This window comes from Rhamphochromis longiceps, linkage group LG3 (genome assembly GCF_057381845.1).
Source record: "Rhamphochromis longiceps isolate RC_006_pf linkage group LG3, R_longiceps_female_GT1.1, whole genome shotgun sequence".
Taxonomy (NCBI): Eukaryota; Metazoa; Chordata; class Actinopteri; order Cichliformes; family Cichlidae; genus Rhamphochromis; species Rhamphochromis longiceps.
Genome location: NC_140559.1, coordinates 4,614,512 through 4,639,024, shown reverse-complemented (window position 1 = coordinate 4,639,024; position 24,513 = coordinate 4,614,512). Strand labels below are relative to the sequence as shown.

General features: G+C 41.0%; 2 protein-coding genes across 2 annotated transcripts in view; one reads left to right on the top strand and one right to left on the bottom strand.

The window, feature by feature from the left end:
* LOC146672593 (uncharacterized) overlaps positions 1-24,513 on the top strand; it is a 348,538-nt gene that overhangs the window by 184,683 nt on the left and 139,342 nt on the right. The window lies entirely within an intron of this gene.
* Positions 4,818-24,513, bottom strand: part of LOC146672589 (NACHT, LRR and PYD domains-containing protein 12-like) — a 236,742-nt gene continuing 217,046 nt past the window's right edge. Inside the window, exons 13-16 of the mRNA XM_085401262.1 lie at positions 19,479-19,652; positions 14,755-14,928; positions 8,039-8,085; positions 4,818-7,890 (exon numbers count right to left, since the gene is read on the bottom strand). Of these exons, the coding sequence (XP_085257388.1) occupies positions 7,349-7,890; positions 8,039-8,085; positions 14,755-14,928; positions 19,479-19,652 (937 nt within the window). The 3' untranslated portion in view covers positions 4,818-7,348. The remainder of the gene's footprint in view (positions 7,891-8,038; positions 8,086-14,754; positions 14,929-19,478; positions 19,653-24,513) is intronic.

Genomic DNA, 24,513 nt, shown 5'->3' with positions numbered 1-24,513 from the left:
GCTTTTCATCCTTTTATTTGTTTGGTTCTAACAGCAGCTGGATAAAAACATGCAGGTGATGAATATAATTGTGTGATATTATGAGCATTGTGAATAAAGAAAGAGCAGAGATAGTAAAAAGGAAACAGGTGATGGACGTGAGATTTTCAGAACAAAAGCTCCTCAGTGAGACGATCACCTGGACACAAGGTCAGGCAGCTGGGACTCATCTAGAGAGCAAAATGGAAAAGTGATCTGTGCAGAACATCACTGTTGATTGCAGTTATTTACATCAGACTTCTTCTCTGAGATAAGAGCACCATTTGTGGGAAAGATGACAGTATTTCCAGGCTGGATGCTGTTTGCAGGGAGAACTGAATGAAAGTCTCCTGCACCTCAGCGCTGAGGTCCACACCTGTGAACACAGATGAGGTCAATCTGCTGCAGCACGTAGAGCTTTACTGATCAGCAGGTTCAAAGGATTCAGCAGAGCGTAGAGTCAGAGCTAAATGCCACATCACCATAGAGTTTGTTAACAACAGCTTTCTTTGCCCTTTGTCTCCATGGACTGAATCAGGGATACTCGTCATACTTCACCTCAACCACGTCACTGAGAGACCCCAGCCTGACACAGCAGCAGAGATGATGAAAGCAGAAACAGCAAACAGATGCTTCAGTTGTGTTTCTCTCTGTGTGTGCGCTCACGCCCACTTGTGTGTGTGAACTTTCCACGTACCTCAGCTTGTTTCTCCAACATGAGCCATCAGGGCTGAAAAACATCACTAACACATGAATTCTTTCTCTTTTTGTTATCACCTGTGATCATGTGTCTCATGTTTCTGTCATTCACCAGTTCTTGTATAGTTACGTGTAACTAGACTTCTGTGGGACGTAAATGATTGTTTTGTATGCAGATCTGTACAAAGGATGTAAACACTTGATTACAAAGGAGATCTCAGCTGTGTTGTTGTGGATGGACTTCAACGTATTTGTTAAAAAAGAGAATAAAGCAAAGTGTTTTAGCTGTTTGGGAGTTTTTGTTTGATTCCATTCAGTTTTATTTCTATGGAGTCAAATAATAAGAAAGGCTCTAGAACAGCCCTGAGTTTGTCCAGGTGACACTCCTCTGAAGAACAAAGACAAAGAGGAAGAAGGGGATTCGTTTTCAAGTCTTGTTTCTTTCAAAATAAAAGCTGAAATGTTTTGGAAGCATGATAATATTTCAGCCAGGATGCCGTCTCCAAGGAGACCTGCACCTCAGCGCTGAGCTCCACATCACGCCCTGTGAAAGCACAGATATAAATCTGCTGCAGTGAGAAGAACTTTACCCAACACAAGTGTAGAAGTAGACATTTGACTTTACCTACAACCTGTTAACAACAAAGCTTTCATTGCCTCTGCTGTTGATGTCATGTAGGACTAATCATACTTCACATCAGCCATGCACACGTCAGAGGATCTCCAGGCTTTCAGTGATAAAGCCAAGCAGATGATGTGAACATAGCAACAGTAAAACATGCATCATAATCAGCTGTATGTGTCGACTATGTGGCACCTCAGTCTTGTTGGCATGAAGAAAAGTTGTGTAACATGTAGCATAAGGGCTGCAAAGACATCATGTAGACAGCAGTCGTCTGTTAGTCGTAACGTATCTCCTGTTAAAGAGTTAAATGTGCGTTCTCCATCTCTGTCCTCTCACAGCTCGCCGTATACCAACTCCAGCTGTGGTAACCATGGCTGTGCCCATCAACACGCTGAAGCTGAGACGCCACCCGTCACTATGGCGACTCCAATAGGGTTACCTGTCAGCTGTGGACGCATGAAAGGAAAACAGCAGAAACACAGACATGTTTACTGGAACATTTCCTATTGACAGCTTCATGGAAAAGTGGGTTTAAACACTTTTCTATGTTTTATTTTGTTTATTTATGGATTTATTGTGAAAGGAATTTCAAAGTTTTAATTTGACCTTTCCCCTGTTTTTCATACAGACTGGAGACGAATGGATGGTGCTTTCTTTGTTTGTCTAAAGATAATGAATAAAACTCTACACACATCTTAAACCACCCTCCTTTCTATATATTGTGTTATATAAATGGAAAGTATATAAGACACAAACTGAGCTTATATGATACTAAGGACCCTGGAGGTCAGTCCACCTTTATAATTCAGCACAGCCTGGAGTCTCTTAGTCAAGCTTGTTTGTGTTTTCTGTGAGGAAGTTTTCAGCAGCAGCTCTTTTCTTGGATGTTGGTTCCCTTTGTTTCCATCCTCTGTTAAGATGTTTCAGTAATGTTGAGGTCTGGGGAGGCCAATCCATGGCTGACGTCCTGTGATGCTGCATTAGCAGTTTGTTCATAGTGAAAAATGAAGCCACTGCCAATCAGACATTTGCACAGTGGATCAACTTCTGATGGTACTGTCCTGAATTCCACACCTATAATATGTTTGCACATACTGATGAATATGTGCAGCTGATTTTCAGTCCAGTTCCTGTGTGACAGACGCCAGTCTTTCTGCCTGTGTCCTTCCTTAACAATAGAGCCATCCTTCCACTGAGACTGTTTCTGATGAGGCTTCACTGAGCAGTAGATGGATCCCTCAGCTCATCTAATCGTCCTATTTCTAACACATGACTGTCAGAAACTGTTAATCTGCTGCAGCTCTTTAACTCCTCCACTTCTTTTTTTGTAATCTCTTAGTTTCCTCATCTTTTAAGGTGGCACTGCACACCAGATCCAAAGTCAACATGCTGTTATATGATGGAGTTGAACCTGTAATGGAGTTTGATTTAAACCAATCAGCAATTAAGTGAATGATGATGAGCAAAGATGGTGGAGGTGGTGGATGAAGACCCGGACAGCTGTGGTTGGCTCCTCGTATAGAGCAGAGTGAGGTTGTGTTTGCACATTATTATAAAACCATGTTCACCATATATTTTAGCTGCAGACAATAACATGATTTCTTTGCTGTGGTGATTTTATTCCACTTTGGTAAAATGGAAAACCATCATTTCTTGCTGTAATTCACACATTATTCCAAGAGCCTCAACACGAGCCTTGTAGTCCGACCATATATAGACAAATCAATAGTTGTGTTTGTAACAGCTCATGAACATGAATCGTTCCACATTACTTTAAAATCATTGTAAACTAAACTGGAATAAATGAGTGTTTATATATAGTTTTGTCTCAGCTGTTCATACACAGTGTTTCAGTTCTTATCAGAGTCCCACCGTCTCACTGTGGTGAACCTTTAGCTCTGTTGTAAGCGTGTTGTTAGACCAGGTTTCCCTCATTTAAAAATAATCTCTCATTAGAAATGGACATGATGTCTAAGACATAGAAATGCTTATTATGGGTTCACTTGATGTCACTGAAAAGATGCACATGGGTAACGTGCAAGCCGTCCAGCTCCGAGGTTTATCTCCTCACCTCGAGTCTGCGACACTCTCTCCATGTCCTCTCAGATAAGGGCGCGCACATTTCTGCACGATCTTCTAAATTACAAAGAGCGATTCACAAAACAGAAGCTCACAAAACACTCATCACAAACCAAAAATGGCTCCACTGAGCGTCAAACTGTCACCAGAATTTACTGATAATCTAAAGACTCCCAGAACTCATTTTGTCTCATTGTGTCTTAGTTTGAGACATAAGTGCATGATCATAATACTGTGTAGTTAGATGAGACAGAGCTGATGCTTGCTCTTAATTATCCTCTTCATGTTTCCCGAGCCTCAGCAGTGGAAGCTACCATGGATAGAAAGACTATGACTCATCTTAAATCTCAAATCTTTGTCTCCAAAGAGCTGCTGATGTGTCCGATATGATCCACAAGCTTAAAGTAGGATTATAAGTGTGTGCAGTGATGTGTGTGAAACCTCTGAGGACTCACACGTGTGTGCTTCAGCCCACACACACATATGAAGCACTGCGACCTCACACAGAAGTGTTTTACACATCCAGCCTGAATCCTGATCATTTCTACAGTTTATTAAGTTCAGCTTCACCTGAACATCAGTGATGAAGCTGCTCTGACTCCATCACAGCTCACAGCTGTTGGAATGAGTCAAACAATGAAGAAGGTTCAGAAACAGCTGATGATTTTACAGAAACATGATGCAAACATGAGAATGGACACATGATTTTTTATTAACAGACACTGTTTATGTTTCACTGTGCATGACGTCATCAACACTGACACCAGGGGGCGCTCATCACCAGCCTGAGGAAGTGTGATAATGGGGGGAGACGCAGTGTTGTGTGTACTGCAGTCGGACAGAAGGAAAAACTTCCTCCTGAAAACATTTTCATCCTTCCCAAAAGTGTTTGAGTCAAATGTTACAAATATATAAATACAATAAAACACAGGGTCTTACATAAAATTAGTGATGCAGTTGTGCACTGAGCACCTTTCCTTCCTCAGATGAGTCCAGCTGCTGAACACATTAACATCTGTATGTAAATGTAGCCGAGAACCAACCTGAGCACTGCTGGGAAAATACAAAGGCAACCATCAAAGTGCTGTATTATCTTATTTATTCTGAATGTTGACTTAGATCCACACCACGATTTATGAAACTATAGAACTAAAATAACAACAATCGTCTGCTTCTTTAAAATTTCTTTCATTACATCAAACCAGTGAAAACTGAAAAAAACAAAGAGCTGTTAGCATGTTCAGACCAACTTTGAGACAGAGACTGTAAAGTTCTGCACTTTAAATCCTGCCTGTGTTCCTGCAAATGATTCACACTGAAAGTATCTTAGTTTAGTATTGAGTGAGCCACAAAGCAGCCTGATAGCTTTAAAACAGTAAAAGAAAATGAAATTGACAGTTTCAGTGTAGCTGGATCTATTATTGGGGGGTCATGACCCCGTAACCCCGCCTGGTCCTGAGGTCAAATCCACCATCTTTGTTTCAGTGCTTCATGTTCTCCCGTGTTTGTGTGCGTCCTCTCCGGTACTCCGGCTTCCTCCCACAGTCCAAACACATGCAGTTAGTGGGGTCAGGTTAGCTGTGAGTGGTTGTGTCTCTGTGTTATTCCACCTTAATCAATGACTTCCTGTTAGCATGAAGTGCTTCTGTAGGACTGATGTCATTTTCATGGTTGGATCATTTAAATGAAGCTGGACTCAGATGCAGTAAATAAGCTGATTGATCATTAATGAATAAAGCTGGTCAAACACATCACGTGGACACATGTGATTGTGTGTTGTAGTATTGATCCCAATGCTGGTATCAGTCCTGGATCAATAACACTGGATGGATGCGTTCAGCATGGAGCCCCTGAGCTGTGTTACAGACAAACATGGAAACTGACAGGTCTGTGTCATTCACAGTCTGTAACACTTCTAAACAACAGAGGCTGACCCAAGTGCCTCAGAGCCAGGCACGCTCACATCACAGCTCTCTAAATAAGCCAGTTTCAAAATAAGAGCTGAAAGCTGTGTTTGCTTGTGTTAGCTTATTATTGTGGAGACTAACATTCAGTGATCATGTGTTCAGACTCATAATGATTACTCTCAGAAATCCTGATCTTTGTATTTACTGTGTGTTGGATCAATAACTGAGATTCATGGTATCACACAGCTGTGCTGCTGCTGATGTCAGCACATCTGGAACAATACGAGGTATCTGCTACCAGACTGAGCAGGACGTGAGACCTGTGGACTGTTTAAAGCTGTCCCTCCACAGCTCACTCAGACCTGATCCACACCTCAGTGATATTCTCTGACTTCCTCAGTAGAGACAGAAACCATTCAGATCTGGGACCATCAGCTGACTGATGATGTCACACAGACTGTGTTTTTCAGGAACAGTGATTCTGATGTGAGCCTGCTAGCTGACAGCAGACCTGATGAAAGCACATGTTCACATCTGTGAGGACAGACTGGACTCTTTGACTGCACCTTGGTTCTCCTCAGAGGTCTGTACAGGAGCATGTCCACCCCCACTGAAGATCTCAGTCACTGTGAAACATAGAAAGCTGCTTGTGTGGCCTCTGCCTCACATGTAGATACAGCTACAGGTTTCTCTGTCAGTCAGACTGAAACAGTGTCCTGATGCTGCATCATTCAGCTCTGTGCCCCAGTCAGCATCACTGGGAGCTACCAGTGTTTCTGCCCTTTTCCTGTAACACTACACTCAGCACAGGCTCAGCTGGTATCCAGTGTTGGACTTTGGCTTCAGCTGCTGTGATAGATCCTCTAACATAGATCAGCTCTGCTACATGTTGTTAGATAAGTGCAGCTGCTGTCATGTCCTGATGTTTCTCTGGCTCAGCAGCTTCTCCATCAGAGGTTCACATGGAGCTGATCCAGTATCTCCAGTAACTGTGTTCTGTGCCTCACTGGTTCATCCTTCTGTCTGTGTGACGTCAGTCAGATGTTGAAGTTAAACTCTGTAATCTTCACTGTGTCACAGAGTTCAGTGAGTCCCGTTATTCACAGTATCAATCAGATCATCAGAGAACAGCTGATCAGCAATCAGTGGTGCCAACAGCGCCTCCTGTGGTGAGAGGATGCAATAATGCAATGTAGCATTTTTCCACTCAACACTTGCAGTCATGGAAACTGTCTGTTGGATCTGTGTGACGTTGCTTTCTTGGTTAGAGTTCCTCACAAATGTCCAGATGATTCTTCTAATGAGGCGTCGACCATGTTTGCAGCTCTTTGGAAGAAAACGTCGCCCTTTGCCATCCTTACTTTTCTTTGACTTCTTCAAATGCAGCTGAACTCCAGCTGGTATTTTCTTGGACTTTGCAGCTGTTTCTGGTCATCAGTTCATTCCTGCAAACCTCTGAAGCTGAACAACAATGATGCTGCATTGCTGGCTGATCCCAAAAGGTTGATTCTGTTCATCTGGACGTTTTCAGAAACGTTTGCTCACTGATCAGGTGACTTCTTCAGTCTCAGCTGACTGCAGCTTTACAAGCTTACAAACAGCACATTTGCACAATGACTGAAAGCAGCAGCACCTGATATATATGATACTAATATAATACATATACATATATAATCCATACTAATGATGAAGGAACTGAGCTCACAGTCCATTGTTCATTCAGTGAACTACTCAGTTTATTTTGGGCCTCAGAAATGCTCACTCTGTTTGTACATCACTGTCAGCAATAGACTCATTCTGCTGTGTGGACAGGAACACATGTGACATCACTTCCTGTTTGTTTGTGACTGAAGAGGAAGAAGTTTACAAGGAATCATTTAGAAGAGTTTCAAACATCAACTGATTGAATCCATGAATCTGAAAACGTGTTTGTGAGTGAAAGAGACAGACATGTACAGACTGAACTATCTGTTCAACAGTCAGAGTGTTTCTGTAACAGGAGACACTCTTTACACTCCACTCAGCACAGGGACACTGAGGAACCACGAGACCAGAACCAAAACCCAGGATAAAGAGTTTGAGTGAATGTGGTGTTGAAGGTGTGGAGGTGGATCAGAGTGTCAGAGGAGACTCTGTAGAAGGACAGAGTGCCAGCAGGACAGTCCACATACACTGCTGCTCTGTTAGAGACAGAGGAGGAGGAGGAGGAGGAGGAGATGGATGTTCGACTGTTATTGTGCCTGACAGACTGAGGACCAGCATCAGAGCAGCTCAGACTCCAGGACTGATCATTGTGTCCAAACCAACAGTCATAACTGTCTCCTTTCCTTCTGATGCTTCTGTAACTCACTGATATATAAACGTTTCCTCTCCACTCGACCTCCCAGTAACAGCGACCAGTCAGACCATTTCTACACAGCAGCTGAGGATAAAAACCATCAAATCTGTCTGGATGATCAGGATATGACTGAACCTCCTCCACACGTGTCACCTTCCTGTTGTTGTCAGACAGTTGGAGCTTTGTGTTCACTGTGTTTGTGTCGATTGTGAGTTGACAGGAATCTGATGGAGAGAACAAACACAATCCAGCTGCAGTTATTGATCCATCATCTGTTCATTGATTGACACTTTGATGATGACTCCTGACATGATGAAGATGGTTGAATGTGTGCTGCTTTGTTTTCATGAATCCCATTAAAAACACACTTACACTTCCTCAGACCTGGTCTCAACCATCGGACTCCAGCAGGCTCCACCCTGAAAGGAGGAGGGGGGTCAGAGCAGCACAGTCAGCATGCACACATGGACATTACATGGCTCTCACACACACACTGTTACACACTGAGCTCAAAGCTCGGCTCCACTGTTTTATTCAAAGAAATCTACATTTATTTATCAGCACATTTAAAAACAGCTTGAGCCAAAGTGCTGCACAGAGTAGAGAGAAAATAGGAAACATACACAGTAATGACTATAAAGACTGGTCAGGATTGAAAGCTACAGAGTACAAATGTGTTTCCAACCGGCTTTTAAAAATGTCCAGTGTTGGTGACGACCTGATGTGAAGGGCGACTGTTCCAGAGTTTGGCTGCAGCCATCGATAAAGCTCACCTCTGTTTTTACGTCTAGTTCTGGTCAGAAGCTGCTTATCTGCAGACCTGAGGGCTCCACTTGGATTCTTTTGTTAAAGAGAGATAAGATGGAGCCAATCCATTCACAGATTTAAAGACAACCAGATCTGGAAGTGGATTCTACCACGTACTGGTAACCAGTGGAAGAAGCTGGTGATGGGTCGTCTAGCACAGACCCACCGCTGGAACCAGACAATTGATGAGGGAGAGAACTGTGACAGCGCCGTTCCTTCACTTGACCTCAGTCGCTCTCGTCTGCTCCCTCGTAACACTGCTCTTTATTGAGCTTACATGAATATGCACAAGTTCATTATGACGTCTTACACAGGTATGAACAAAGAGTACCAGTCTGTGCATAGTGTGTGTGTGTGTGTGTGTGTGTGTGTGTGTGTGTGTGTGTGTGTGTGTGTGTGTGTGTGTGTGTGTGTCTGTGTGTGTGTGTGTGTGTGTGTGTGTGTGTTCCAGATGTGACCCTGTGACCCCAAAGCTGGTGCTAAGAGTCCAGCGGTCCCCCTAACAAAGGGCTCTTATACTTAACCAGACACAGAGTAGGTGTCCTCCTACACCAGGGGTCTCAAACTCGCGGCTCGTGGGCCAATTGCGGCCCGCAGGACGATAGTTTTTGGCCCCACCTTAATATGAAAATGTAATGTTAGTTTGATAATGTATGACACTTTACAGTGTTGTGGGCGGAGCTGAATTAACCCACCAATCAGGGTGGGATATGGATCTGGGATAAGGGATATGGGATAAGAAGCAGAAATGACGTTCTCTACGCGTTGAGACGTTCCCCGTCCGTCGGCTAAACGCTTGATTGAAACTTCAATGCGACAGTGACACCAAGTAGAATTATAAATGTCACATAGCCCCAAACATGTCTTTTTCAAAGCCTGCGGTGAAGAGAAAGGTTGGTGATGAGCACCGACAATTTCAGGAAAAGTGGGAAATGCAATATTTCTTTGTTGAGCACAGGGGCACCCCGACCTGTCTTATTTGCACAGAGAAAGTTGCGCTGCACAAGGAATACAATTTGAAACGTCATTACACAACTAGACATGCTGAGCTGGATGCAAAATACCAGGGAGACGAGAGAGCCAACCGGGTTGCCAGTCTTAAAACAGATCTACTGAGGCAGCAAGATTCCTCCAAGAAAGCAACCAAAGAGAATAATGCAGCAGTCGGAGCCACGTGGTTAGTGAGATGATTGCTAAAGCAGGGAAGCCATTCACAGAAGGTGCATTTGTCTAAAAGTGCATATTGCAGGCTGCAAATATAGTCTGTCCGGGAAAGAAAGGTCAGTTTAGCAACATCAGCCTTTCTGCCAACACCGCAGCAGATCGCATTTCTGACCTGTCAAGTGACATTTCTGACCAACTGTGTGAGAAAGCCAAATGTTTCAGTGTATACTCAGTCGCTCTTGATGAGACCACAGACATCACCGACACTGCCCAGCTCCCAATGTATGTCCGTGGTGTTGATGACAGTTTTGAAGTGATGGAGGAGCTGCTCACAGTAATTCCAATGCATGGCCAGACCACCGCTCAGCAGATATTTACAAGCTGTGTGATGCCATTGAGAATGTTGGTTTGCCATGGAAGAGGTTTGTTGGAATAACAACAGATGGAGCGCCATCAATGACAGGGAGGAAACATGGACTGGTGGCACAAAACAAACTGGAAGAGGAAGGCGTGGAGGAGGCCATTGCTCTGCACTGCATCATCCATCAGCAGGTCCTTTGCAGCAAATGCCTGAAGTTTGACAATGTGATGTCTATTGTTGTGAAATGCATCAACCAAATCAGATCCAGGGGCTTAAAGCACCGAAGGTTCTGTGCTTTTTTAGAGGAAATGGAGTCAGAATATGGGGATGTGCTCGACTTCACTGAGGTACGTTGGCTCAGCAGGGGAAATGTATTAAAGAGACTTTTTGAGTTGAGAGCAGAAGTGAAGCCTTCATGGAGAAGGATGGAGTTAGTGTTCCTGTGCTAACTGATCCCAAATGGCTCCTGGACTCAGCTTTTCTTGTTGATATGACACATGAGCTTAATGTACTGAACAAGACGTTACAAGGCCAGGGGCAACTTGTCAGTGCTGCCTATGACAACGTGAGAGCATTCTCCACAAAACTGGCGCTCTGGAAAGCTCAGCTCTCTCAGACAAACCTTTGCCATTTCCCAGCATGCAAGGCACTCGTGGATGCAGGCACACCATTCAGTGCTGACGAGTATGTTGATGTCATTTTGAGGCTACAGGAGGAATTTGATCACAGATTTGCTGACTTCAAGACACACAGAGCCACCTTTCACATTTTTGCGGACCCCTTCTCCTTTGATGTGCAAGATGCCCCTTCTGTGCTTCAAATGGAGCTCATTGAGCTGCAGTGCAACTCTGAACTCAAAGCAAAGTTCAGGGAGGTGAGTGGAAAAGCAGACAAGCTTGGACAATTTTTGAGAGACTTGAGCCCTAGTTTCCCTCGGCTTTCCCGAATGTTCAAGCGGACCATGTGCCTTTTTGGTAGCACATACTTGTGCCAAAAGCTCTTCTCCACTTTGAACTTCAATAAGTCCAAGTACAGGTCCAGACTTACGGATGATCATCTTCAAGACATACTGAGGGTCGCAACTGCTTCCTCCCTCAGGCCAAATCTGGCTCGGCTATGCGAGAGGAAACGCTGCCAGGTCTCTAGTAGAGATGGACCGATCCGATATTACGTATCGGTATCGGTCCGATACTGACCTAAATTACTGGATCGGATATCGGAGAAAAATAAAAAATGTAATCCGATCCATTAAATATCACGAAAGCACCTCACAAAACTTGCAACACGCCGTAACTCACCTCAGAACGTTAGCACGTCGTAGCAGTATGCATCACGTGATAGAGCAGCTGTGGCATGCGGGACCTGTCGGTGGTCTGGATAGCATGTGGAGCTTCGCTAGCAACCCGGCATTTCATCTCCGACAAAGTTATCCCCGAGAGAAGTAAAGCAAGTGTGTAAGTCCATCTCTGAATGTTTGTAAAGCATTCCCACGTTAAGCTTAACAAGCGACTGCCTCTCGCTCTCCGGCTGCTACTTCAATCATGAAACTGCTTAATGATCAGCTGATCGGCTTTTCTGTCGCGAGTCCGTCTCTCTTCTTTGTTTTTGGCCCACTTTGCACCAGAAAGAGGAAACCAGCGGCTGAACAACAGCAGCACGTTTAAGCTTGATAAGCTGTTGTTAGAATTTATTTAATATTACTTTCTACTCCAGGATCTTTTTCTACGTAGCTGACGGCTGGTAACTGTGCAGGGGCGGATCTAGCAAAGTTTAGCCAGGGGGGCCGATAGGGCATTAACTGGGAAAAGGGGGCACAAAGACATACTTTTCTTTCTTATTCTCATTTAAAATGTCGAGCTTTTAATAAATAATTATCTGACACCCAAAGTTTTAATTTGATGTAAAATGAATAGAAGTCAATTACTGTATATAGTGACTATTAAGTCTAATATATTTACCCTAGTAAGCTATAGTACTTTTTACTTTGGGAAGGTACCATCTGTGCAGTCTGCAATTTTGTTGAAGAAAGATGTTGAATCTATTTAATATTTCTTGAAAAATAATTGATTTCTGTGTATTTTTTTTCCACACTGCATCAAATTAAGGTTGATTACGTCGATTAAGCATCATGAGGTGGAGCGTGAGGGGTGGTTCCCTATTTTTTATTTATTTATTTTTGTTGTTGCTGGGAGTTGGAACCCTATTAGTTAGGTTGCTTAATATTTACGCTAAGTACTCTTTAAAATACCAGAATAGGGAGGATGGTGTAGGTCTAAGTTTATTAGATTGATCAGTATTGCTGAACTATGAAATATTTTTTTTTGCATACAGGTATAACAGAATAGCTTTAGTGTAGTTGTTGTTTTAAACTTGAGTATGAACTTACACAAAATGCAGCAAGATATTTTAAAAAACAGTTTTGTTGATTAAAAAACACTATATCGGATTCATATCGGTATCGGCAGATATCCAAATTTATGATATCGGTATCGGTATCGGACATAAAAAAGTGGTATCGTGCCATCTCTAGTCTCTAGCAGCAAGGAGTAGGCAAGAGAAGCCATGTTCAGAAGAACAGTTCATTTTCTACAGTGTTCCATTCATGTTCAGAAGAAGGTTATAGAACTGTTAATACTGACATTTCAATCTAAATACAGCAGATATAGAAGCCTGAAAGATACACACAAGTTCACTGACTAAAAACATCTTATTATTATTTTATTTATGTATTACAGATTGATTTATTTTCTTATTAATTCTTAATTTGTTTATTTATTTTTCATATTTTGTGTTAAAAAATAAAAATAAAGAGATTTGAGAAGATTGGAATTTTTTAACCATGCCTTTCTTGTAGAAAACCTAATGCGGCCATGCCTCACCCAGACTCTGCCTGCAGCAGCCCCCAGCTAAATTGAGTTTGAGACCCCTGTCCTACACCATAAATCAGTAAGAGAGGGTACGACCTCTCTCATGGCCCCAAGTGGTGTGTGCATGCCAGAGCACTGTGGAAGGCACACAGAGTCTTTACACACTACTAAGGATCGAACCTCTATCATTATGCAATCAATTATACAACTCTAAGCATATATGAGTAAATATTTCTAAGTATAAATGACAATCAACAATATAAACCTTACAGCTGGTTTTAATAACAGAATTTATTTGTTTCTCAAATGAGAAAGAGCTATCGAGAAACACTCCTAAATCTTTAGTTCTGAACTTTTCCAGTGGGCCAAGGTCAACATTATTAGATAATGCTAATATCGTTTTCTCTTCCCTTTTAACAATGTGAACAGCTAGTGCTAGGTAGGCTGATGCTAGCAGCTAATGCTAATTTGACGTGAATTAGCATTATATTAGTGAGGAGTTAATGCTAAGTAGGCTGCCATTAGCTGCTAAAGCTAATTTTAGATGAAAAAGCATTAGCAGCTAATGCTCATATTGTTTTCCTTTGCTTTGTAAGAATGACAGCAGCTAGTGATACGAAGTCTACCATTATTAACTATTGTTAATTTGATGTAAATTAGCATTATCCGATAATGGTAACCCTTTTCCCCTGCATTATAACGATGTCAGGAGTTAATGCTAACTGGGCTGCCATTAGGGGCTAACTCTAATTAGGTGAATAATTATTAGCAGCTAATGCTATTATTGTTTTCCCTTTTAACAATGTGAGCAGCTAATGCTAATTTGATATGAATTAGCATTATATTAGTGAGCAGTTAATGCTAAGTAGGCTGCCATTATTAACTAATGCTACTTTGACGTGAATTAGCATTATGCGCTACTGCTAATACTGTTTTCTCTTACTTATTAAAAATGATAGTAGCTAATACTAATACTCTTTCCCGTTGGGTAACAACGATGTGAGGAGTTAATGCTAAGTAGGCTGCTTTTAGAGGCTTATTCTAATTAGGGCTGAATAACTATTAGTAGCTAATGCTAATATTGTTTTCTCTTTCCTTATAACAATATGAGCAGCTAATGCTAATTTGATATGAATTAGCATTATATTAGTGAGGAGTTAATGCTAAGTAGGCTACCATTAGCAGCTAAAGCTAATTTGAGGTGAATAAGCATTAGTAGCTTATGCTAATACCCTTTTCTCTTGTTTTATAATGATGTGAGACGTTAATGCTAAATAGGCTTCCATGAGTGACTCCTTTCCCTTGCATTATAAAGATGTGAAGAGTTTATGCTAAGTAAGCTGCCATTAGCAGCTAATGCTAATACTGTTTTCCCTTTCTTTATACAACTTGAGCAGTTATTGCTAAGTAGGCCACTTTTCTCTGCTAAAGATTTCTGTGACCATGATAGAAACTCTGATAAGCTAATGCTGCTAAGCTAATGCTGTTTATGGGCCCTGTTAGAATCAATATTTCATTCTCATTCTGTTGTTTGAGAACAATAACAGAAAAATGTGCACTTCAGAACAAATTTATTGTGAATTCAGCTGTGAATGTACAGTTTGTCATTATTTAAGCTTCCATTTCCAAATGTTAGCTGACACTTTATTAGGTACACTGGCATCTATATCAGGTACACCTGTGACCTAAATGTTCCTGCAAACAGACTCCTTGGAGACCCCTACATAAATATCCATGAACTATCCAGCTAGACTAGTGTGTCTGTCCCTGAAAATATTCCTGCATGTGTGATTGTTCATGTGTCATCTGCAGGAAACAAACAGGAAGTGAGTGAAAGACACGGGAAATGTTTCCAGCTCTTCCTCCTCTATCAGATTTTCTCTCCATACCTGAGAGTGTCCAGTCTCCAGCCTGGATCCTTCAGTCCAGCCGAGAGCAGCTTCATTCCTGAGGGACCTGGATGATTGTAGCTCAGGTCCAGCTCTCTCAGATGGGAGGGGTTGGAGCTCAGAGCGGAGGCCAGAGAAGTACAGCTTTCCTCTGTGATCAGACAGCCTGACAGACTGCAGACACACAAAACAACAATCTATCTGTCAACAGTTGTTTTCTCTTTGTCACAATAACATCTATCCATTTACATCCATTCAATGTAACTTTATTTATAAGTGACAATACCCAACAGACAACAACAGTCATCTGAAGCTGTTTAACAGTGTAAGGTAACCGCCTCCACTGTGAGCAGCACTTGGTGATGGTGGGAAGAAGAACTCCCTTTGACACAAAGATCCTCCCAGTGAAAACAGGCTCCAGGAGGAGCATCTACCATGACTGGTTGCAGGGTGAGGGGAAAGAGAAGAGATGAGCTCAGAGAGACAAGAACAAAACAGAGAGACAAAAGTTAAGGACATGCAGTAGTGACATATAAAAGCATCAGGAGTGAAAAGAGGGGAGAAGAAAGCAGAGCATCATGGGAAGTCCACCAACAGCCCGAGCCTATAGCAGCATAACTAAGGGATGGTTCAGGGTCACCTGATCCAGCCCTAACTATAAGTTTTATCAAAAAGGAAAGTTTGAAGCTGATCTTCAAAGTAGAGAGGGCGTCTGTCTCCTGAACTCAAACTGGGAGCTGCTGCCACACCCAGTCCAACATAGCCAGGCTTTCTTTGCTGCTTTGACAAAACCTCAAATCCCAGTCAGAGATGATGAGCATCATCACAGTGATGATCATTTCTCTGTAACCCAGGCTTCCTGCTTCAGGATCTGTGCACGCTCACAGAACAAGGAGACCTTTAAACATCATTTCACTAAATGGATGGACTGAGCTCAGCCTACAGATGAACTGGTGCCAGAGATCATAAAGAACATCAAACAGTCAAATTCAACACTTTTAATGGAAATATGAGATTAATGCTGCAGACAATCATGAAGCTGCTGAATTCATGAACATCAAGAATGCAGCGAGTGGTAAAATAAAGATTTGACCTCAGTGTGCTCAGTGTTCCTGTCTATTCCTAACATATTCCTAACATGATAGCTGCACTTTAGAGCTCTAAAACTGGAACTGACACATGTTTAAACTCTACATGTTACTCAGTACATTCAGTTCTGACACTCGCCCACAGTCCAACAAAGGAAACATGGAGATCACATCAGTTTGTCACCAAAGTCTAATTATTAGGGCAACTTAACCTGTTATAATCTCGTTAACTCATTAACTGATTAACGTCAGCAATTATTTTAATCACAGTTTTTAAAATCATGATTATTGTGAAAGTGCTCACTGGCTCTGAATATAACAGCCATGGGTCACAGGAGGGATGTTGATCAGTGCTGGCTTGAAATGGGCGTCATTATGTGTCTCAGCCAATGGGAGCATTGAGGGTGGGCCTAATACTACTGCAGCGCTCACATGACCCAGGACAGAAAGAAAGGGGCGGGGACAGAAACATGGAGACAGGTACAGATCTTTGACATGTTCATTTTAAACTGTTCCAGGAGGCAGTGTTGATACAACTAAAGTTATCTGTTGTTGAAGAAGTCGGTCTGAGGAACGTTCTTAGGATCAACAAATGACGGCATGTATGAGCCTCAAGACGCAGCATCACAAGAAGAACACATGAGCTGTAGAAAAAGGAGAGACTACGAAAGCCACGGCGTTACAACGTGAACATGCTTGATCAGAGTGTGATTGTGAACAGGAGGAAGACTCAGCTGAGAACAGTGTGGTGGATACAGAGCAGAGCCCACCATCAGTACAGAGGCCTGTCCATTAGAGTGCTGCTCCAACATGCAGCACATGTACTTGGCCACAGCTGCAACATCTGTACCTGTGAAAGCTTCTTCTCTGTTGCTGCTCATATTGTGCAGAAGAAGAGAGTTTCTTTATCATCAGAAAATGTCAATGAGCTTGTGAGTCTTAGCAGCTGGCTCGGTGCAGAGGAGGAAGAACATGTCAAGTCAGAGGAAGATAAATGCAGTTCATGTTGTCAACTCAACCTGGACTGTTGAAAGAGTTTTTCTTTGTCTGGTTTCTGACTGAGATTCTCCAAAGGAAATCCAGCACAAACACACACTTCACACACTCAAAGTGCTGCACAGTAAATGAGCTGATGAGCGTTTGTGCTGCTGCCTGATAACAGAACAATAGTTCTGCTGCTTCCTGTTCTGCAAACACACATTTATAAATGTTCACTTGCTGTTGATCAAAGGTATGTTGGTGGCTCTGGACGCTGAGGGAACTTTGTAAAAAACTAGATCAAATGTTAACGTCCTGGCAGAGGCAAAGAACTTTGATTTGATATTTGATTAGATTCCTGTTTCAGCTCAGACTGACAGAAATATTTGAACTGCTGCTGTGTTAAAGGGAACACTGCTGTTAGAAAGCACCTGATCTGTTTCTGCACACTGAATGTTGCACTTCTCATACTGCAGTACTATTAAAATAAGTACACAATGCACTACTTTTGAACTCACGATTGAATGTTGCTGTAACAAAGCCATTAATGTGATTCAAAGTGTTCATGGTTTCCCAGCACAACAAATGATTGCACAAGTGTGACTGATCCACTTTCTAATGTGTGTGTAGCCCACACTGTGTGTCACTGTGTCACAGGTGAGTCTGTGTGTCCAGGTTCTATGAGGACAACAGGATATAGTGACTGAGTCCAGCAGCTTAAAGTCTGACTCCATCCTCCATTTAAATAACTCACAGCAACAACTGAATAGCTTTGCCTTTGTGTAGCTGACACTTCATTTTAATGTCCTTCTATTCTGGTTCATCTGGTCTCAGTTTCTATAAGCACACAGGTTTCATCAGGACTCTATGACCTCAGTAATCTTTGCTGGGCCTTAATGCTCTGAACAAAGCTGCACATCACAAGACTAAATAGAAATGAATCAGTCTTTCATTCTCACTGCTGTTTGACTTCAGCTCTCAATGTCCCACCATAACCCATGGAAAGAATTACTGTCCATCCAGGCTGCTGAACATGAAGCTGAAGAAGGTGGAGTATTGTGAGGGCTGATGGAGATGATGATGAGGAATCCAGGAGCAGTGGGTGGATGGCAGCATCAGCATGAAGGATCAGTGTGAGAACACATCATCATCCACAAAGGAAACCAGTCTGAGTGTCTGACGCTCTTGTTAGAAAGACGCAGTCCCAGCAGTTAGCTTGTCTGCTAGTTAGCTGAGAGCTAACTCAGTTGTACATTGAATACCAAACTGTGTAAACCAGGGGTGTCAAACATATGGCCCGTGGGCCAAATCCAGCCCTTGACATAATTTCATATGTCAAATATTGATGAATTTTCAGGCTTGCTGATAATCAATGTGAGCACGGCTGAGATGTTATTCTGATGAGCAAACCATGTGGCCAATCACTTTAAGAGACAGACTGGGATCATACCATTATGTGAAAGAAGACATGTCCCATAGACAGCAAGGGTGGTGGTAGAGACCAGTACACAGAGAAATGGGAGCTGTACTGAAATGCAAGCGTGTCAGGAAAGAGTGAAAAGGCAAAATGAGCAGCATCTGGCTGCATTTCAGTGATATTGGAGACCACAAAGCTGAGTGCAACATTTATACAGGAGATATACAGGAGACGCTGAGAGTAGAACTGATAAAATTAGGAGCTGGCTAAAGTGAGACCCATTTTTATTTCCACCCATTTTCCACTGTGGAGGACAAAAGGTTTCAAACTGGTCCAGGTCTTAAACCTCACGTGTTCTTCCTAATAGCAGTAAATGGATAGAAATAAGGCTTTTATGAAAACACTGAATACAACTTGCTGCCTTTAAAAAGACTAAATGTACAGTTCAGTATTGAATCCTACATAAAATAAACTATATATAAAGTGTGTCTGAATGGCAGAGATGCAGAAATATGTGCATGTAGCACAGAGCCACGGCTCAGTGTCTGAATGAGTCTCACAGACCTGAATGTGCTGTTGAAGCCATTTATAATTATAACGTAATTCTTTACTCGTTTGATCTGCTCCTTACCACAAGCCACCAGACGTGGAAGGTTTTGGACTTTTAACTATATTTTCTGAAGTTTTACAACTTTTCTTACTGTTAAAAACCTCGTTATGGCCATTCATGCTGTACAAAGTAATTAGACATGTGTGGTATCTACAGAAACGTCAGAATCTCAGCTAAAAGTTCACAAAACCATCTCAACAACCACCAAACAGCTAAAACAGCAGGTGAACAGATCACACAAAAAAGATGTAAACACAAATCCCCCTGATCATCTGTTTTTTAAACATGAAGCGTAGTTTTGGACGTTCATTTACTGCTGGTTCAGTGAATTTTGGTTGGACAGTGATGAAACCTGCAGTCTCAGAATCTGTGAGAAGTCTGCTTTCAGCACGCAACAGCATTGTTGTGTTGTGTGCTGTGGATCCACCTCTGCAAACTCATCACTGTTTCACCATCATGTTTCTACTTAGACAACAACAAAGGAAGCAGTTCCCAGGAACTACTTCCTGTCTTGTTAACATAAGAGTACGTTGCCCTTCAAAACACCTCCACTTCTCCTCTTATTAGAGGACTGCCTTATTATTAATCTGCTAATTCTGTCAGTTGATGAAAGAAAAATGCTTGATCTCACCTGAGAGATTCCAGTGTACAGTGTGGACTCTTCAGTCCTTCAGACAGAAGCTTCACACCTGAATCCTTCAGGTTAATGTTACTCAGGTCCAGCTGTCTCAGATTAGAGGTCTGAGAGCTGAGACCTGAGGCCAGAGCTTCACAGCTTCTCTCTGACAGGTCACAGTGACTCAGTCTGAAAAATAACAGATAAACAATTACAAAAATAAAACACTTCTGTTGAAGTGTAATGAGATACTATTATATTTAGCAATATTTCATCTTGTTTTGTCAGGAAACTGAGCACTGATGCAGAGCAACATGTGGAGAGAATCAGAGGAGAAGAAGTGAAGAGAGAACAGCAGTAAAACAACACTGAATTGTTCAGTGTGCTTTTGATATCAACAGAATGTGTCAAACTTCTTTATTTTGTATTTGTTTTAGTAGAATTGATGATTATCACTTAGATAACAACCACAGGCCAGGTCTAAATTGCACTTTGGTGACAGTTACACCCAGAAATATTTCAGAAACGTGGACAATTTGTGCTCCATTGTATTCAGTATTGAACAAACTGAGTACCGATGACCACTTAATATTTTTGATATTTTATTTGAGTTGTTCCACCTGATCTGTGTTAACTAGAATAAACATTTAAAAGCTAAAGCTATGATCACATATGTACTTACAGAGCTTTGTTGGAGGCTTTGACCACTGGCAGCAGCCTCAGAAGAGCCTTTTTAAAGGCTCATGTTCTCACTTAGATCATTTATTTCTACTTACATTTCATTCTGGGAAAAATGGGGATTACTTTGAAAACATGAACTATTTTCCCCCAAAATCAGCCCTGGATTAGTAAATCACTCCAACATGTTCTCAGGCAGAAGAAGCTGTCTTGTTATGAGGGAGAGAAGAAAAGCAGCTAAAATCAGGTGTAAAAGTAAAGCAGAGGATGAGCTGAATAAAGGACACTCAAGGCTGGCTTGGAAAGGAATGAAGTCCATGGTGGGGATGCAGAACAAGGAGCAAAGATGAATGTGATGCTGAATCAGCAGAAGACTTGGACTCATTTGATTCCAGCTTTTTTTTTATTGACATTTTAGAATCACTATACAATACCATCAACTTCAGCTGTTTACTCAATTCAGCCTTAGCTTTTATCGTTTTATTGACAAAATGCCTCATCTGTAGATATCTATAAAAATCCTGTGTTTCTAATGAATATTTATCTTTCATTTTATCAAAACTAATTAGTCTGCCTTCCTCCATTACCATACATAAAGCTGTTAATCCTTTATATGTCCAATCTTTGAATCTGCTGTCCAATTTATTTGGAGCAAAATGTGTGTCATATGCACACCACTTAAGAACTGCTATATCCTCTTCTAGTTTATATTCTTTTATTACTGTTTCCCAAATTTTAAAAGTCAACTTGATCCATGGATTTTCAATAGTTTTTATTAAATTTTGCAAGCTTCTGTCTGCTATAATAGCTTATATGGGGATGGAGGTCAGACTCTCCTCAATAACTTTCCATTGAGCGTCATATGAAGGATTACATCAGCATATCATAGGCCTTAATTGTGCTGCCCAATAATATTCCCTAAGAGAAGGTAAGCCCCACCCCCTTTTCCTTTGTTAAGTTGTAGGGTTTTAAATCTAATTCGGGGCCTTTTTCCTTGCCATATGTATCTTGACAAAATTTTATCCCATTCATTAAACTGTTTCTGGTTAATTTCTATTGGTAATGTTTGAAATAAATATAATAATTTAGGAAGAATATTAATTTTAATTGAGTCTATTCTCGAATATAAACTTAAATATGGAATTAGATTCCATCTCGCTATATGTTCCTTAATTTTTTTCTGTATTGGTAAATAATTCCGTTCTGATAGTTCTGTAAGATCCTTAGGTATTATGACTCCTAGATATTTAAAGTACTCTGTTTGCCATGCTAATTGATACTTATTTTTAATTTCTTCTGATGGAATATAGTTGTACTTAAGCAATTGTGTTTTACTCATATTAGCCCTATATCCAGATAGTCGACCAAAGTATTCAAATGATTGCATTCATTTAGGTAAAGAGTTTGATGGTTGACCCAAAAATATTAAAATATCATCTGCATAGCAGGCTAATTTATGCTCCTTTTCATGGATATTAATACCTTCTACTTCTTTATTTTGTCTTATATATTGAGCCAATGGTTCCAGATATAACGCAAATAATAATGGTGAGCACGCACAGCCCTGCCTTGTTCCTCTTTGCAGCTTAATACTATTTGATAGGTAGCCATTAATTTTAATCCTTGCCGTAGGGTTATCATAAAGTGCCTGTATTGTCTTAATTATATATTCGTGAAAGCCAAATGTATGCAAGACTCGGTAAAGAAAGTTCCAATTAACTGAATCGAATGATTTTTCTGCATTGATACTGATTACCATTGCTTCTATTTTATTCTTTTGAATATGATTAATAATTTGTAATGTCCGTCGTACATTATCTTGTATTTGGCGCTCTCGAATAAAACCTGTTTGATCATTATGAATTAGATTAGGTAAGAACTTTTCTAATCGTCGAGCCATGATAGATGTAAACAGCTTGTAATCTGTATTAAGAACAGATATTGGTCTATATGACGCACATTCTAATTTATCCTTGTTTTCTTTTGGGATGGCAGAGATAATTGCTTCTTTCCAGCTAGAAGGTACTTGAGCCTTCTTTAGGATCCAATTCATTGTTAGAAGCATCACTGGTATTAATTCTTCTTTTAGCTCCTTGTACCATTCTGCCGTATATCCATCTGATCCTGGAGATTTATTTATTTTAACTTTACTTATTGCTATTCTTAGTTCCTTTTCTGTTATATCTTCAATCAAAGTTTTATTCTGTTCTTCATTCAGTACTGGTAAATCAAGAGAATCTAAAAAACTGTTAATTTCAACTATACTACTCTCTGTGTTATTAGCATACAGAGTCTTATAAAATGTTTCAAATGCACTCTGAACTTCTATTGGTTTATTTTTTTTATTACTTTTGTCACTGGATGTTTAATTTTGTGAACTGTATTATCTGCTATTTTCTTTTTTAGTTTCCAGGCTAATACATTCATTGCTTTTGATCCTCCCTCATAATACCTTTGTTTAAGAAACATTAATTTTTTTTTAATTTCATATGTGGTCAAATCATTTATTTCATTTCTTGTTTTCCTAATTTCCTCCAATATAACCTGAGATGTTTTTCTTTCATGCCTTTTCTCTAATTCTTATTTTGTAGCTCTTCTAATTTCTTATTTCTCATATTTTTCTTATAAGAGGATATTGCTATAATTTTCCCTCTCAGGACAGCTTTTAAGGCATCCCACAGTATAGGAGGAGACACCTCACCATTGTCATTAGTTTCCATATAGAAGTGAATCTCTTTCTTAATTTGTCCTTTAAAGTGAGGATCATTCAGTAAGCTTGAATTTAATTTCCAATTATTGAGTTTTGGTTGCACGTTTAAATCAACAGACAGGTATACTGGTGCATGATCGCTTAACTCTATTGTTCCAATTGTCACGGCCAGGCGGATCAGCTGCACGCTGATCAGCCCTCTCTGTTTCTCTTCCTCTTCTCTCTCGCCGGGGCGGAACTCACTGTGGGTTCATGCCCTCGGGAGATGAGACCCAGGTGTCTCATTAAGGGGAGCAGCATTTAAGCCAGGAGGTGACTGCTGTTCGTCGCTGGATCGTTGTCTACCACGCGTTAGTAAAGTCAAGCTACAGCAAGTTTAGTGAAGAGTGTTTTCCTCTGTGCGTCGTCCTTAACCCTGTCTCCCTGTCTACAGAACCTCTTGGATTTTTCCCCGTGCGTTTCCCGTGTGGCAGTGTTGGAGTGTGAGCCTGTGATCGTGTGAGTGGATATTCTGAAGAACGTATGCTTTCCCTTGGACTTCCCTGGAGACCCCTTCTTCCCCCACTCAGCTGTATATAACACTCCCCCGCACATTCTTGTATATACACCTGGTGACTTGTAAATAAACTCTTCTTGTAAGCATCAGTACCGGAGTCCTGCGCTTGAGTCCTCCTCCCAACCGTAACACCAATTGCACAAGTGTTTATTTTATCTTTATTTTTCCCAAAAGTTATGAAATAATCTATTCTTGTGTATAACGAGTGCGGTGAGGAAAAATGAGTATAATCCCTTTGGTAGGGATGCAAGTCTCTCCATATATCAATTAGTCCCACCTCCTTCATCAATGTATTTATATTCTTAATTAATGTTTTAGTATTCTGTGCTTTTCTATTGGAAATATCTAGCTTTGGTTGTAGATGTATATTTAAATCTCCTCCGCAAATTAGGAAACCTACTGTCTCTGTTACCATCACATCTATAATTTTCTTAAAGAAATAAATATCGCTTCCAGGGGGTGCATATATATTTAACAACGTGACTGGGTTCCCCTCAATGTTTCCCCTTACCAACATATAACGTCCCTCTTTATCACTTATCTCGGATATTTTTTCAAAGAGTAATTTGCTTGATAACAGGATAGCCACTCCTCTCCTTCGTCCAGTTTTATAGGAAGAGGAGAAAACTGTTGTATAACCCATTCTTTTCAGTTTTTCATGCTCCCTACAGTCTAGATGGGTTTCCTGTGGATACACTATTTGTACTTGTTCTTTCTTCATTTTAGTTAAAATTTTATTACGTTTAATTGGATTCGACAGGCCATTTACATTATATGATATGATTTTTACCTTATCTTTAAGCATACCCTTACTATTTGAATATTATTAATGTAACAACGACATGTACCATCAGACCACTCCCTAAACATACATAAGCAAACATTAATATTAAGATTAACGCTGTATAAAACAACAGCTACAGAAATAAGCTTTATTTGGTCAAAGAAAAATAAAAGAAAAGACTTCCAACTGTGGGGTCCCCGATATGACCCTAAGTAAGCCCCGATAAAAGAGGGGGCTTCGAGGGGGGCCTCTCTCACCTCTATGTGAGACAGGGCCTTCCTTAGCCAGCAGGCCAATGTCCATTCTACTAATAGCATAGGTA